General features: G+C 39.5%; 1 protein-coding gene across 5 annotated transcripts in view; it reads left to right on the top strand.

Annotated features, from left to right (window-relative positions):
- Window positions 1-17,599, top strand: part of LOC117239971 (teneurin-a) — a 702,004-nt gene that overhangs the window by 303,502 nt on the left and 380,903 nt on the right. For 4 of the 5 annotated variants that reach the window (XM_033505890.1, XM_033505950.1, XM_033505814.1 and 1 more), the window contains exons 7-8: window positions 6,890-6,916; window positions 9,339-9,509. In XM_033505890.1, the coding sequence (XP_033361781.1) occupies window positions 6,890-6,916; window positions 9,339-9,509 (198 nt within the window). The remainder of the gene's footprint in view (window positions 1-6,889; window positions 6,917-9,338; window positions 9,510-17,599) is intronic. The other variant, XM_033506078.1, reaches the window with a different exon arrangement.

The following is a 17,599-nucleotide window of genomic DNA, read 5'->3' as shown; positions in this document are numbered from 1 at the left end:
AGCCGAGAGGCAAGGCGGAGGATAGGAACAGCCGGGCAAAGATCGAGCACGCCGCGCTGGTTACGGGTCGTTTCGTCCGGGAATTTGCTGCTTCGCCAGCCATTGCCTCTGCTTGCCGAAGTGTGATCGCATTACGCGTAGATTCCGTGGAAATTAGCGGCGCGGATTAAGACCCTGCTTCCCTTCGTTCGACGCCTATGTAGAGCTTCTTAGGTCGCGTACATAAGGTTAGGTAGGTACATAGGTGGCGCAACGCTGCGAAGACAGATACTCGGCTCCGAGTCTTTGCCCTCCGGGCGCACTGAGGCGCCCGTTAAAGCGGATCGCTAGATCAAACTTCTCGACGTTGACGTATCAGTGACACGTGAACGACGACGGCATAGATGTGAGTATCTGTTGGTGCATGTGTCGCCTCCGGTTACTCCGCCGATTCCATGTCCTGCTCCTGAGGATTGGTTAAATTTATTTTCGGACCGTGAAATGAGAAATTGTAAAATCAATCTAACGTTTGAGGGAGAAAAGATGGATGTCCAGGATGTTCGACGTAAGAAGGAGAGTTTGATTAGGATCAGTGGATTTTATAAGAGCGTAGAAATTTCTCGCTAATTGATGTAGATACATATGCTTGGATCAATTTTACGCTTATAATCATCGCCAGAATATAATAGGACTTCGTTAAAAATTTTAATAAACAATTCGAGCGAGAAACTCGATATAATAAACGTCAAAATATTTATATGTCCCTTGAAATTTGCAAATCGTCAGGAAGCAAGAGTTTCATGGCTATATACTCGCATTTAATACGTGTCTGGAGTAGGTTTATGTGGACGTGGGATCGTAATTGTGCCGAGTCCCTAGTGACCAGCAATTTAGTAACATGGTTTTCGACTGGCCTATATTAGACTACGCTGATCTAATGTAATATCAATCGTCTTTCTGACGGTGGCGAGCACGGGGTTAACGCGGGCAAGCACTGACCGTTGGGAACCATTTGCTAATAGATGCCACGAGATCCTCCATTAGACCGCAGGGACATTCCGACAGGCAATATAGCGTCGAAGATTGTCGAATTACGGATCTCAAGATGACGTTTACTCTGTATAAAATATTCTAGAATTAAGACTATTTTAATACCAAAATATCCTGGTACTTCGAATGAAATTTAATTTTGTATGAAAACATGTTCGGAGTTTGCCGTTTCCCACGTTAGTTGTTGAGGTTAGAATAGGCACAAGAGAGAAGAGATTAAAATCCCTAGCATTATGCTATGTATATAATTTTCTTTGTGGAAAAAATACGATAAAATTCATCGTGTAAAAGCAAATGTATTTTAGCTGTTTTTTATTAGAAGCGGAAGAACTTTGTTACAAATTATAATTTTCATGCAACTTCCAATTACGTAATTTTCTAAATAAATTAGTTTTATCCGCAATTAATTAAATTTGTTATAACGTTTAAAATATCAAAAAAAAAAAAATGTTTTTCTCTGTAGCAATTCCATCTGTGACTAAAAGGATATATGTAATTCAAAATCTAGTTCCGAATCGCAATCACTATTTTCAACATCCAATATAAAAGTTTATACTTCGAATGTCAAATCCATCACAACCGTCTATTACACACAGTGTATACATTTCAAAAAGCATCTCGTTTGGCGGCATTGCCGAGCGTTCCGCACAAAAATTCCCTATTACCGTTCCAATTACCATCGAAATAAAAAGACGGAAGGCAATTAAGGCGGTGAATCAAAGAACACGTGTGCCCAGCGTCGCGCCGGTGGGGCCCGGATTGCAGAATTTAATTTCCTGAAACGAAGCCGCGAGCCAACAAATATGATATCGATTGGTGCGATTGCCCTAGAAAATTTAACTGCGCCGATCGTGTGTCCATTCGGTTCGTGTACCAATGTAAATCCCGGCCCCGGCCGATATTAGCTTATTCGAGCGGGGGAAAAAATGTTGTCGAACCGGACGATTAATTACCGATCTGTCGGATTATTTAAATTGCAAATAATGCGGCCAACAAAGCCGCATCTTTGAACGGACCCAGGCACATCTGATCCATTCGGTCGGCAGTTTAATGTGAAATACGATCGGCCGGGAAATCGTATAAATTACAGGGAAACGAAAAAGCGAACACAAGAGGAAAAGGTGCCACACGCAGTGCTATCGATCGTGAATGGAATAAAACATTTGTCTTTTATTTCCAGTTTTATCTTTTTTTTCAAATCTTTCATCCATCTTCTTCTATCTTTTTTTTTCTTTTTTCTTCTTTTTGTTCAAATGGTAGGACCTGGTCTAGAAGGCATGAGACAAGCTGGATTGTGGCCAGGTTTCTCGAAATAGGAATAATTTTAAGCACCACTTGAAAACTATGCCAATAGTCCGTGTTCACCATTATCGTTACCGTTGTACTTCTTCCGCTTCGTTCCAGACCGAAAATGTACGGGCATGCGGTAACCTAATATCGAGCTTAATCGTGATACGTTTCGGCAAAACCAAATAGAGAATCTCCGTAGTTCTCGTTTATGGAAACTTTAACAGGCTGAACCTTATCGGATGTTACCATCGGCGAACGGGATTCTTAATGAGCCATTGTTTCGGTAGCTCGAATAAAAGTGATAAGCGATTATCGCTGCTGAAGATAAATAGAGTTGAATGTGTGTACTTAGACTTTACAATTTCGACTGTAATTCGTTGGCTGTTTAACTTTCTACGATGAGGATTTGATTTGTTTATGGAAGAAAAAGATTATAATTTAGCGTAATTTAGTATAATTCAAACTCAAAATTATCCCAGATGTTTGTCATAATATCGTAAATTATGAATGTTATATTTATGAAAAAATTTCATAGGAAAATGTTTTACTCATGTGTGAATTCTTATGAATTATTTGGGGACGTGATTCTCTTTGATTCGAGCAACACACTTTTTATGCAAATAAACTTTATAACCCAGTTTTTCGTGTTAAAGCAAACAAATTTCGTACCTCGGTTTTTTTACGAATTTACTTTTAATTTAAACTACATTTGAAAGTTTGCTTTTTCAAAGTAACTAGGTTTACTCTACTTTTTATGTTTCGTATAAAATCACAAGTATTACGAATAAAGTTCCGAATTTCTAGACATCAATATCTGAAACATCGGTATTCGTTGCTCTGAGTTCGGATTAGATACACATTCTTCTATCCATCCCCAATTTCCTTCAATGGAAAACAAAATTTACTAAAAATTTAGATGTAACAACAATCTTCAAAAATTCATTATCGACGTCAATCTAATCTTCTCTCATTAGATTTTATGCCGAATAATATTATCATAATTCGAATCGAGTCACAAATAAATTTCCGCCAAGCAAGATGAATCCTTGAGCAGTGTTGCAGTGGTCAACGAACGTCGCGACCGCAGCGACTGCCAGGAAATAATTCGTATTTACATGAATACGCCAGCTACGTCGGACGTGACGAAGGCATTAGAGCATCAAATCGAGTTAGCAGCGCGAATCGCTAACCGCATCAAGTCACTGTCGGCCACCTTGTACACCCTTGCCGGCGTCTGACTAACTCTATCCACGGTCCAGGGATAACCTGGTTCGCCCCTTTGTCCGCGGTCGCCATCACGATCCGCGATTGGTTAGCTGCGATTGACTAAACTTCCACTTCGTCAATGTCCTATCGGTCCTTGCGTAGGATTAAACGTGTGAATAAATAAGCGTCCTGTAGATAGCCAAGTTCGTCTATCGATAGTATACAAATTTATAAATTTATAAACTTATAAATTGCAGCAGTTGTTAATCGAAAAAGAAAAAGAAAACGAGAGAAATTCGATTGGCTGAAGATTTGGTTCCAAGTTTTGTGACTGAAAATGATAATGAGAAACAGTTGAGTACGTGGAAATATGCAATGTAGAATGTCATTACTTTTCTTCAAAGAATTTTATATCAATGTCGTTCTACCGTAGTAATACAATTGCGTATATCATCGGATTTTATCATTGTATTCATCTGACGTAAAGGTTTATCCGAAGATTGTTCCGAGTTAACATTTTCTTATTGATGTTCTATTAAAAATGTTTAATTGTTCAATGGGGCACTTTTTATTTCAAAGTATCTTCTATCTGTCGGTTATATTCAAAATGCCCTAACTGTCAATTTTCATTCAATTTTTACAATTGTAAAAAATTCAAGCACTCCGGTCATCAATGACCACCGTAGCGTCCGTGACTGGTCATATAAGACCAACGTGGCAGTCAAAGTGTAACGGTCAATTGTAAAGCTATGCCGAAAAGAAGATATTTTTGTTAGAATCTGCGAAGCACTCAAAATTCTACCGTGATTGAACGTTTATGTTTGAGACGCAATAAAAAGTGATTTAGTTGAATATTTTACGTGTATACACTCGCTATATGTTGAACGACGTTAAATCAAGTTATTAATTTTCCTGTTGGCGAAACGATATTTGGAGTCCATCAGAAACCACAATGCTCCTGAAGTTACACGATTTTCCGTATTCACGTAGCGGGCATGGTTCGGTGCGCGCATTCAACGAAGATAATTCTGGCGATCGCGAAAGAAAATTGATTTCGATTTGATGTACGCTTCGATATAAACGGTAATCCATCACAGATCACAATGCGATTTGAACCGCAGTCAATGACGTCGCACGGACCGTCATCGTGGCAACAATCGATTTTAACTCGATGCGGGCAACGCGTTGCCTGCAGCTAGCATTATGCCGTCGTATCCATGTAGAACGATTTCGCGTAGGAACGAAATAAAAACGATCGACTGACAAACGATTATAATCTACGATAGAAACACCGTCGTTGACAACCCTGACAATCCGTCGATACTGTTATTGTTGATAACACGCTACAATAACCTCCGGCGCATGCATCGTTAACCGCAAGTATAATAATAGATCTTGTAAATTGCGAATTGTTATAAAAATGGTAGAAAAATAAGGCCGTAGCGTGTAACGTGTCGAGTTTGCAATTTAATTATTTAATGGAGAAGTCGTAAATAAAAGCGACGTGACACGCTATTAGCTTTAAAAAAAGAAAGAAGGGTTTTTGTAATTTCTGTCGATTCACGAATTATTTTTACTAGAAACTCGATATGGAAATAATATATTGACTAAATTACTTTCGGTGAAACGAGCCAAACGTCATTTTTGTATGGAGTTGAACACTTCTATCGGGTCTCCAGGCGTCTTATCTCCCCTTAGATCGTCTCAAATTTCTGCTTCGGCTATCGACATGTATGTACTTTTACGCTCGATTAATTTACAACCTCGTCATATTTTTTTCTACCACATATATAGTATAGTATAGTAGAAAAAACGTGAACCTTTTTCAAGAAGAATGACGATAAAAACGAAAGAAAATGATACGCTGCTATTCGTTTGCATCGTCGTCAATAAATGCAGGAGAATAACTCATCGGCGAGATGCCGTGGCGGACATTTTTCTCGTCAACGTGGGCTATCGACTTTGTAATTGAGCGTTACAGGTGTTCCCAACACTCGAACAATGCCGGCAGATTGTTCAATAACTGCAACGAATGTACGTTTCGACGGTAAAGTCGTCCAAGATACGGGAGCGACGCGGCTGCCACTGACAGGAACGCATTGCGCGTTTCACGGTTCGCTTTAATTAAGCAATTATCACCGCTTATTACGGAAAATATCGACTAACACTCCGGTGCACCGAAGAGAAACGGTCTTCGTTTGTAATTCACGCTATTGATCGACGCACCTGGTTAATTCTAACGTAATCATACACAACAGGATAATCCTTGTGTCCATATTCGTGTATACATGTGTTACATTATGTATTATCTGTAAATGTGATGGATCTATTCTTGTCAGTTTCTAGAATTCATAATTCAAGTACATATTAATGGATCATTGAAAAAAATTAAAATATTGCATTTCTCTTAATTTCTTATAAATACGAGGCTGATTAGAACGTTGGATCTGTTGTCTGTGTCTAGTATCGAGTTCAATTGTTGTGGCACGTTTATTAGAATAATTATTGTAGATGAAAATCGATACTAATTATAAGAGATATTAAACATAAATTGAATCGCAATTCGATCCTGAATTTATTAGAGAAACGATAGAAGCAATACGGACATGGTTCGTCGGAAATATCAGAGTACACGTGAATTCTCAAGCAGAGAGAATATCGTTATAAGTTACTAAATAAATAACTATGAAACAAAATTGAATAAAATCTTGCGTAAACACGATAAAAGGGCAAAATGTACCTCTCAAGTGAACCAGGTAAATAGAAATAACAATTCAAGATCGCTAGCAGGTAGAAAAGACCTAATCTTTATTCCTTCGTATCAATAGTATCAATCTAGCTTATTGCAGATCAACGACTCGCATGACGATTCGTTATCGCCTATCACGCTGTGTGAAAAGTGTTACAATTCGATTTCAATCATTGTGATTCGGAGTTGGACCTACCAATAAAAGCAACAAAAAGTATGAAATGACAAAAAAAAGGCGAGGTTCGCGTTAACGAGCGAAGTTCTCAGCGCTGTCAACGTGGAAAGAGAGCTTGAACGGTTTAATTATTACCAGCGACTGATTCTTCGTAATTCAGGTCGCACGTACACGCGCGATTTCGTTACATCGTCGTTATCGTTCAGCGTGACGGCGCAACGACATGTCATTCGGCATTATTCGTTTATTTCTTCTCTGGCCTTTTATTTTTTTGTTTTCTTCTCTCTCATTCAAGCGGTCGTTCACACATCGCTCGACTTTTGTTCGCTCACCAAGCCGGCTTGCATCACGTAACAGCACGTTCCAATTCTCGCGTGCACACGCCTAACCTTGCCGCACTAACGCACTTTTCTCTTCTGCACATTCCTTCACACGCGCAGCACTGTCCAGGCCTATTTACTTCACAGGTACGTAACATTGTATGTGCGTTGCACTCGTTGCACGTAGTTCGTCGTTTTGTGCTTTGAGACAGTGTACTTGGATTAAGTACACCGGTGAATTTTGAAAGATACTTATGATTATGATGAGCTTTGAAATATTTTCGATCGCTTGAGACACGATTCCACGCTTAATAATTTTGATGAATTTTGAATTCTCAATAAAACTTCACTTGTGATCTGATAAATGTTGGATGAAACTGAAGTTTCTCATGAGTATTTTGAGTACTTAAAAGTTGATAAATCTGAATCTTGATAGATCTCGAGCTATTAAAATTTTTCCTCGACAACTTGAAAATCTCGGAAATCTTAAGCAAAACTCATTATTTTAGCACCGAGTAATTTTAATTCGCATTGTATCAGAATACCTTAATATTCTTCAAGATTTCATCAATGAGAGTTGACCGTGTCTCGTAGTGTAATCCGTTCGCCAAGCTCGATGATTAATAAAATGTCAACACATGTATAAAGCCAGCCTCGTGGAGAAAAAATGTTTTATATATCACGAAATAAGTCAGCTGCCAGCACATGAATATGAAATTAGAGAGGAAGCAGGAGCAAGTTGCGATCGCTAAGTTAATAGATTTTAATCCAGATGGCTGAAGAGCGAAATTCCATTATCCGGCGTCGGAGTTGCCGCAAACCAAGTTACACAGCTTCGCGAAAGCGTAATAAACCACCGTATTGCAGTTAACCTTGATTTACAATAATGCGCGCTGTAACATTAACAACCCCTAATGGTTATACATTGCCTCAATTATATATATGCTTAACGCGTTATCGATTTGCCGCGTCATCGTCCCTTATTGCCGGCAGTATCTATTATCCTCACGTGTTCTTACAAGATACACGGATCGCGTTTGCAAATTGCAATTTGCACAAGATAAGTACGATTAATTTCGGTTTAACTTGTTCAGTCGATGAAACCAGGGAGAAGAATAGTTCGTTCTTTGTACACGATGCAAGATTCTTATTATATGGAGTTCTTAAATATCCTTCGACGAGTAACGATTATTTTTAGAAAGATAGATTTGTTGTACGAAGAATAAAAATAATGTAAAAGAAAGTGTAAAGAGATTTCATTTTTAACTGTTGGAAAATTGTTATTATCTATAAAAATTATTCTCTCAATTTGTTCTTCGAGTGAATCACCTATAAATTCTACTAACTGCCTGTGCATCCACGAGAAAAGTCTCCATATTCATTAGCAGGATAGTGGGTTTTCCCTTCTTTTTTTTTTTTTTTTTTTTTTGAAATCTAATTCCATGCACCATTCATAAACCCAAGAAGAACGGTCATGTACAATGAAGTGTTTATTTTTAGTGGATGCGTACGCGACGCCATTCGGGCATGCGTTTTCATGAATACGTGCCTGAACGGTCGGTCTAGTTGCTCGCAGCATGCCTGCCAGCCCTTCTTTTGTGCCCTTTGCATTTAGGTAACTTTAATTATTCGCCGGCAAGAGTTCCTTACAAGTTTGAATAACTTTATAAGCAACTCGACTACGGAATGCCCGCAACGTGAACCCCTAAGGGCCGGAACCGAGCACCCTGTCCGGAAATGAAAAATTTTTAGAATTACCGTCGCTGCTTTAAACGCCGTAATAAGCGTTCACAGTTAAGAGCAGAGCTGAATATTCGTATCGACTATCTAGATACGTGCGTGATTGATTTTTCCTATGTGTACAATAGAACATGGTTTATCTGTACCTGTCGGGAGAAACGGCCATCGCAAATTTTTTCGCTCTCCTTTTTTTTCTCTTCGTATACCGGGCCGACATAGATAATCTGATGTAAAATACATCCTTCGTACCCGCATGCATAAAACGCAATTAGGAAACGGCCAGTCAATGATGCTGTTTAATTGCTCGCGTTTCCACTGGGCGATAATCGCGGTATCACGGAGCGCGGATAAGGGGACGCAAATGAGAGAGAATGGACTTTCATATAATTGTGCCGATATATGCAATAATTCGACCGTGAAATAAACGTTGTGTATCACGCGTCGATGAAGATGCGTCCTTCCTACGGTGTCCCGTGCACCCGTGGCCCCATTGACGAATAATTTTGTCATGGTACGCGTCCCGCGGGTGGTCTCCTTTTTTGACGGCCTTGGTTGTTACAATCTTTCACGTCATTTGGAAAAGATAAAATTCATTAGCGAATTACTATAATATCTTATATTATATTATAAACGATTAATATCGAAACGTACGTTTGTTGCTAATTACATCGTAACAATGTGATGACAAAATGATCGGGCGAGATTAAAATTCAACAGCTTGCAAACGGTTCCCTGCATGTTTTAAATATAAATGCACGTATAAAATATTTATTCGATCTTTTAACACGACGGAACGTAGGAATCTAAGTTGCTACGCGATCTTTTACAGACACTGGTAGAGATTCGCCTCCAGAACCAGCACCACCGGAAGTACCACCGCGTGGTCCATCTCTGCATGCGACTCACACGCTACGTACGCAACAAAATCGAAATGGTTGTCCACCGAATGCCACGGGAAACTTCGTGCCAACCGAACAGATGCAGTCGGAGAAGTATTCGGGTAAGTGTCCGATTGCATGTCGTATTTCAATCGTATCGACAATTTTCCTTTGAATTGTCCACGCGTCCTGTAATATCACGTTCAAACTTCACAAAGGTTAAAGGTTATCCGCGTCTATAGATAGAACCTTTTTCAACTTTGCTACTCATACTGTTTCGTAGGAACTGATGGAATTTCTAATATATATTTTTCATACGATACTAACCAGACATTTAGCTGACTTACAAACGTGAGAGTGTACGTCAAGCATAAAGGAACATTCAGTATGGCAATATCGTATAGTGAACAACCCTTTCGTCTGTGTTCACGCACGTCGATCGCTGACGCATCAGATTAACATTCTACGCGATTACTCGGAATTAATTAGGGAACGGCTGACAAAGTGCACGCGTCGGCAGCGTTCCTCGTTATTTCCGCGGCCCTTCGTGCTTTATTGAATCCTCGAAGATACATTGCCAATGCAGCCCGTTAGTTATGAAAGTTTGAGAAAGATAAAATCTCCGGACGAGCCGGCAGGAAGCCGAGCAGTTCGTCTGTTCGTGTTCGAACGAACGGAGGGGCTTGAATGAATTTATTAAAACTGATTACTATTTAATTCGTCATCCGCGAACGAGAAAACGGATCGCTGGAAAATGTCGTGAAAATAACTTCCAGTAAGATGGAATGGTGTCTGGAGTTTCTTAAGGATTGTTTTATGAATGAACGTGAACATGAATCTTTAATGATTTTTTGCGAAAAAAGCTTTGAGGTTCGCGAATTTCATTGATATCTCATCGTTTAAGATTATTTTAACATCGCGATCAACATTGTTTAACCTGCGTTAAAGGTAGACGTGTTAACATGTCAAATAATATTAACGTATGCGATTATACACGCTAATATCTGATCTTAGAACTATTTTACAACTATTAGAACTTAGAACTATCTTTTTACTTACTTCTACATTCTTTTTAGTCTTTCTTTCTTGCCCGCGTATTAGTTAAAATAATGTAGAGCTACCGCAGCTATATACCATAGCGTTAACCATAGTTATATGTACATATAATCTTATCTTAAACTGCTTGAACTTATCAACAAAGGCCACAATGTAACTCCAAAATTATAGCAGCTCCGGCCTATCCAATTCCTTCGATATCAAATATGTACTTCACCAATATTACTACAGTAGCTGCGCCGATATTCATGGAAGAAAGGCCGGTTATTGTTCGTACTGACCCTATTATCCGGCAAAGCGTATCATCGGCTGGCCGGAAAATTCGCGGAGGAGGATTCAGGCGTCCCGCCAGCTCCAGATAATGCGGTTCAGTTTTCAACGAGGAGTGTTTAATTTCGGCGCGCGCCCTCTCTGTCCCGGTTATGTAGATGCGAGGTCGCGGGTACGCTGGAAATCTGTTTAAACTAATGGCGAGTAGTCCCGGGGATTTTGCATTAACGCCCCCGTTAATTCATTGTAAATATACTCGGTGTGTATTCGTTTCTCTATATTTCTATGTACATACACCATTAGTATATTGCTCGGCGACTAAACATCGTTTGTACCGCCCATAACAGCACTCCCCGCCACAGCCTTCTTTTCACCGAATATTCGACGTAACACACGTGCACGTCGAGCACTCGCCAGTGCAGCTACACCCCCGCCTCTACGCTATGTTATATGCGCGATTTACATACTACCGCGTTCGATTCACGTTTACCGATGCTATAAACACTTCTACGATAATAGGGACGCGGTATTAACCAGCGTGGTTATCGCCGGTCATTAATCATCCGACGTTGCCTGGAGACGATATTTTCGAGTGTTCGACCGTGTTACAACGTGTTTTCGGGACACACGACGAACATCGTCATATACAGCCGATCGAGTTCCGATATTCCGCATCGTAGCTCTCTTCAATGCTTTCGTATTCGCTAGAATGTTACTCCTGGATGAGATTCGATGTTTATCTTGACAAGTTGTCTTTATTCTTGGTATGTGGTTCGGTGTTTGATATGTAGATTGGTTTGGTTATGAGAAGATAATGTAAAAACGGCAGAGATAAAGCGACGAATCCATGAACTAGTACTAGCTGTTGTTTTCACTAACGTGCAGAGACACAATAAAATTTTTTCCAACTTTTTCATTCTACGGAAATATGAATTTTTCTTTGTTTAAAATAGTAGTAGGCGTAGCTAATTAATTAACTGACTAACTAGGAAACGATCCAACAAACATTAACGAGGCTTCTAATAATTTTCAACCACCATGGACGAAGGATTTATTATCGTCATGTTCCTTGTTTCGCTTGATACCGACTCCACGTTCATTATCCGCGATTTTCTATGCACGCAGCCGGGTAAATGTTTATATATTTTTGCCCACGGCTTTACCGCTTTGAAAATTGATTAAAAGTCCCTAAAAATATGCACGAAGGTATTACGAATTTATTAAGGTCGCTCGGTGTTTGATTTAATAATATTACAGGACGCATCCCCACGCCACTTGCAAATCATAATATTTAATTTAATAATATTGTTCGATGCGTCCACTCGTAGCTCGAGAATTAAACCTTCTCTGGAGCTATAGCCGCCATATTGCTTGCAAATTGTTTTCCGTCTTTTTGAACGTGGTGTTATTTCAATTAAAAATTTCTATCGGCCAATGCATCTCACAGTTGAAACTATGCACCGACGGAATGCCAATTTTATACGAACCGTTTCGTTTAATAATGTTCAAAATGTGTTTTTTCTACGGTACAGGCATTCGCCGATTTCACCGTATTGCTTGCGTCCAGTATTTAACTCGTGTACCTGGGATTTCTGTGTCGGTTTACCTTCAATATTTATCGTTCCGATGTGTAGGTGATTTTTCATTTTCCGTAAATAACGCAGCCGCGTTTTCATTGGCTTATTTCCTACAGCTGTGTATTAATAATTTTTGAGAATTTTTTTCTCATATTTTCAGAGTGCTTAATTATGAATTTATTGGAAGATACAATAATGTGTACTAACATTTGGTAATTTTTATATCGTTTCGCATTGTTTTGCTGTATAAATTCAGCTTTACCAAATATTAATGGTACTTTAATTATATATGGTGATCAATTTATGTGGCTCATAAATCTATCATTTATAAATCACGAGTCACATTTCGGAAACTATATCGATGATAAAAATTTTATTTCGGAGTCTTAATCACTTCGAACATATTATCCTATGAAATGATAAGATATCACAAAATTCATTCTTTCAGACGAGTAATAAACATTTAAAGAATAGTTCAAGATCAGCAAATTCTGTAAATCTCCATATATATATACTCTTCAAATATCCGTGAATCCATGAATATCTTCCACTTCCTTCAACCGAAAATGGAAAACCAACACCGTTGGAAAAACAGGCCATAAAAGAGATTATGAGCTGTAGTGGTAACCGCGCGGCGTTTAACCGAACGCGATTGTTTCCGGTCGCCGCCGGTACGAAGCAATACAAAACGATTGGCTGGGTTCTATGTGTATTTTCCTAGGATCACCCGAATTTTACGGGCTACGTTTCACTAGTTTGTGTATCGTTTGCGCTGGCTCGCGATTCGCTATGTTTACACGCAAATTTATAGTAATGCATTCTCGGTAAGCCGTATCGCTTTAACGGACCGCGAAGCTTCATTGAATACCTGCGATCATCCCACCCGTGCGGCAAAAAATCGATACGTTTATTGTCGACCTTGTTCCAATTTTTATGCCCCTTAAGTGGCGGAAAAGTACAAAACAACCGGGCTTCGTGGTTCGAGCGACGCGTCATTATCGCAGCCTTTCGTTGGCCTTCGATGAAGCATAAAGCGCAAACGATTTTGCTTTTTTCTTTTGCTTTTAGACAAACCTTCGTTAAATTTGCCTCTGTGATATGGATTTAGAATACGAGGCGAAGCACGTAGATTTATGGGTCAGTGTCTCTTTTCGTTCGTAGTGCAGGAACATTTAATTGTGTATCGTTTCTTTTGTTCTTGGTTCGGTTATATATATTAATCATTTTGTAAAAATATATAAAGAATCTACCTTAATAAAAAAAAAAGACAGAAAATAAATGTCATTCCGTTCCACGATCTTACCGAGCAAAGCAATCGTAATGAAAAGATTACGTTTCACCGAATTGCAGTCAGTCGACACGATAAACTGCAAACTTGCAACTTCATCGAGGTCCATCTAACTCAGAAAAAAACGCCTGATAACCCAGCTCGAGGCTCGAGCAAAATCGAAATGAAACGAGTGGCATCAAAGAATCTCATAATGCCGGCTGACTAAAATTGAAAAGTAATCGTTATCACGGCGCGTTGGGTGCATCGATAAAGCGCGAATATGGATGGCGTTGACGGCGCGCAATGGCGACCGAAAAATCGCCGTGTTTTCCGGCTAATGCCGCGCATTACGAGGCAGTAACTAACTGACGCTACTACCGCGATATACATATATACAGTATATGCCCGGAGGCAATTCTTGCGTGGACAATAAAGCGACACTCCCCTCGAATCAACCAGTCGTTCTCTCCTCGTCGCACTCTCATCGTTTTCCGACCAATAATCAGCTTCAGCGTCCAGCGTACGTCGAATTATACACGCGCTAGGTAATTTTTACTGTTTTTTACGAGCCGACCAACGACGCGACAATAACGTCGAAATCCTTTTCACGCACGGTACGCGTGCATCGAATGTCAACGAGCGCTTTCTAACGGCCCTGCTCTATCCGACGCTGCCTATGTATTGCACTTTTGCCGCGCCAGTTAAGCGGCGTTTATTGCACGATCAACGCAACAATCCGTGCCAACTGCCTGGTCCGTGTTTAACCCTCTACCACCGCTGCTATATCCTCTCTGTGATGCATAGTAGATCGCGACCGATGGCGTTAGTGATATTTGGTATATGCTATGGCATTGGTATGGGCCATGATCAAGCTTCTTTGACGACTCGGCCGATTTGTTTTTGGGGATTAGTACGTTTTATGTGTAGATTCGTGTGGGTTGGTGTGAATTTCGGTGCTTGCGGCAGGCAATCTATGTAAATTTATCAGATTGGAATATTATATGTGGGGGATAGATTTTGCATAAGCTGTTTATAAAGACAATAAACGGTTTTCGAGTTATAATGAATTATTGCTACACTTTGTCCACTATTTCGTTTCTGGATCATTTAACAATATACTTGCAAATATTTTTCCGGTTAGATTTTAATTTGTGGGAACGTTTCAACATGTAGAAATGCGAGCACGTTATTTACATGTATGGTTTTATGATTAGTTATCAATATGCTTTTTATCCAAAAATGAGACTGTTTCGGTGTTTAAATATATTTAAATGCGCATAGAAAGCTGTTTAAATTGTTCATATTCACGATGAATCTAGTATATCGCGAATAATAAACCACAAATTTAAGACGAACTCGTATATTCGTCCGCAGAGTAGAGCGGAAGAAACGAAAGTAAAAAGTAATGCGCGAATAATTTACTGTGACATGGAAATGGTCGCGGTAAAAACTCAGTATATAATTCTGGATGCGGTTTTCTCTATTTTCCGAATAAAAGCCCGTAAAGACGCGACCGGTACCGAGCGGTTCGCACGCGAGACGGTATCGCGGCGTTCCCGAAGGTGCAACAATAATTATTTCTAATTTCGAGTTATGCAAAAATACGTAAAGCTTAAGTACCGCAGATAATAATATCCGTTCCAGTGTAGACACTCTCGTGGGTACGGTGAATTTTGTCCCGCGGAACCAGGCGACCGCTAACCCTACACCACTGGGTCATTTCGGTTGAAACGACGGCCGACTATGCGTGGAAAATATGCATCGTTACTTTTCTTCGTGAACGACGAATCGTGGGAGTAATTCAAGTCCTGCGTATAATCCAAAGCTACGTATCGCACCTCAGATTTATTCTATAGGAGAAATAATTTTTTAATTGACGTTATCTTCAAGTGTAGTATTTTAATAATCAGATTCCAACAATAAGTTATTCGAAGATCGAAACTGAAACTATATATCCTTTCAGTGTATACGCGTATACTGTATACTAGGCTCCCAACTTAAAACATCAGCCATCACCGCAATGAAAGAGAGAATCGTGCATATGTAGAGGACTAGTAGAGGATTGTAATATAGAATAACGAGAACTTGCTGTTGAAACCCGTCAAATATATTTAAAATAATTAAATAAATGAATAGATATAAATAATGTCGAGTTGCGTCTCCAATAAGGCAAACCACACCGTGATGTTTGAGGTTGCAGAGGAGGCATACTGATCGTTATATTAGCTGTAGTTTTGCTATCTTCGTTAGTGTTTGCCATCTCTTCGTTCACTTATCACATCGAGGCCACCAATTTGTAGAGGATGGTTGGTCGTGAGATTTATTAGACGAGATTGCTCGTCGTTGAAACCGTCGAGTATATTTAAAAATAATTAAATAAATTAATATACAGACAATATTCGCTGAGACGCTCGTACAGTGTATAAGTCGTAAAATAGGATCGCTGATAAATACTCGATAGATACTCGTAGATACTGATTAATAACTGATAGATAACTGATCGACAAATCATGTGCCGCTACACATACAACTGAAGCCAAGAATCTTCGAACACAACACATACATACACAGAAGCGAATCGTTGCGTCGCTGGCACCCTCCTTTTTCCTTCTATTTATTTTCCAAAAGCATAAATATCATCGGATCCAACGAGATTGGTTATTAGGTTCTGCGAGTAGCACACTACATTATTTCGAGCGGCGTTTCGCGAACTCGTAGCCCTTGAGTCGGCTTTTCAAAGGGCTGCCTTAATCGCTTCGAGTTCCGTGGTTCCTCTGTGCATGCTCGTCGCGGGTAAGGGCGAATTCGATCCGCAAGCTCCAGAGAGAGAGAGAGAGAGAGAGAGAAAGAGAGGGAGGGAAAGACAGAGAGAGAAAGAGAGAGAGAGAGAGAACTGTTTACCCACGGAAAACTGACGAATGTTTGCCTTCTTCTGGTTACCCCGGACGGAAGCACCAATGCGCCTGGCCGCTGCCACAACAAAGTGCACGGAAATTCGATTAATGCGATCCAGGAACACGCGTTAAATTCGAAATACTCGGTTAGCGAGCGGAATTCACCGAATCTTCGCGATGGACGCGGTTGTTGCTTGCATTTTTGAAAATCTTAAAGAGTTTAATGCAATTTCGCGGATTTAATGGGAAGTGCTTCGAAGTTTTGAAAGCTTCCGCAAGATCCTGGAAGTTTTGTGACGTTGCAATTTCTTCTAGCTTGCAGAAAAATTAGTTTTCGCATCGAGTAAAGGATTGATTAACTGTGCTGCAGTATTAAGGATCAGTGAAGATTAGGTTGGATGGTTTTCGGATAAAATTTTCGGATTGTTATTTTTATCAAAATTCGTCGGTTAATAGTAGATTCAAAGGAATGAATTATTCGCCTGCTCGTTAATTTCTATCATAGGAGGTTGGTTATTGATTTTTTTATCTTTTTCGATTCTCATTATTCGTTATTTATTAGAATTCACTTGAAGATAAGATTAAAACCAAAGTGTGACATTCTGATTCATCATAGCATTTCCCAAGTCTTAAACGAACTTCGAGCTTCACTTTCGCAATTAATCCCTTCTGTGACTGATGACACAGTGCTACGTCTTTTAGTTTGTAAAAGTTGAAACTTGTTGACGTGCTACCCAGCCGCTTCACAAGTTAGACTATGACGTAGCGCTAGATTTCCCGTCCGTCATACATTTTGTTCTAGACGTCTGCGAAAAAAGGACATCTAATATGTTAATATCCTTGTGCGCGTGTATGCGAATAACTAACCCCTACGTTTTTCCGTAATATCCTAGCCCAGCTGCATTGATAGATAAGAATAATTTTAAACACCTCCCCTTTCTCGTACAGAATATTATTCAAATTTTTTAATAATAATAGCGATCAAATATGTGCTGTGATTTTTAATATGTTGTTGACAATAAGCTACAAGAAATCGAATTTTCTGTTTGTTAAAAGAAGGTTTTTCATTTATGACATTAAAAAAAATGTAGAGAAATGTATACTTTGAATTTACGGCTACCATAAAAATAATAATACATAAAAAT

Source organism: Bombus vosnesenskii, unplaced genomic scaffold, assembly GCF_011952255.1.
Source record: "Bombus vosnesenskii isolate JDL3184/JDL3185 unplaced genomic scaffold, Bvos_JDL3184-5_v1.1 scf7180000013262, whole genome shotgun sequence".
Lineage (NCBI taxonomy): Eukaryota > Metazoa > Arthropoda > Insecta > Hymenoptera > Apidae > Bombus > Bombus vosnesenskii.
The sequence above is the reverse complement of the archived record's forward strand: the minus strand, read 5'-3'. Positions and strand labels throughout refer to the sequence as shown.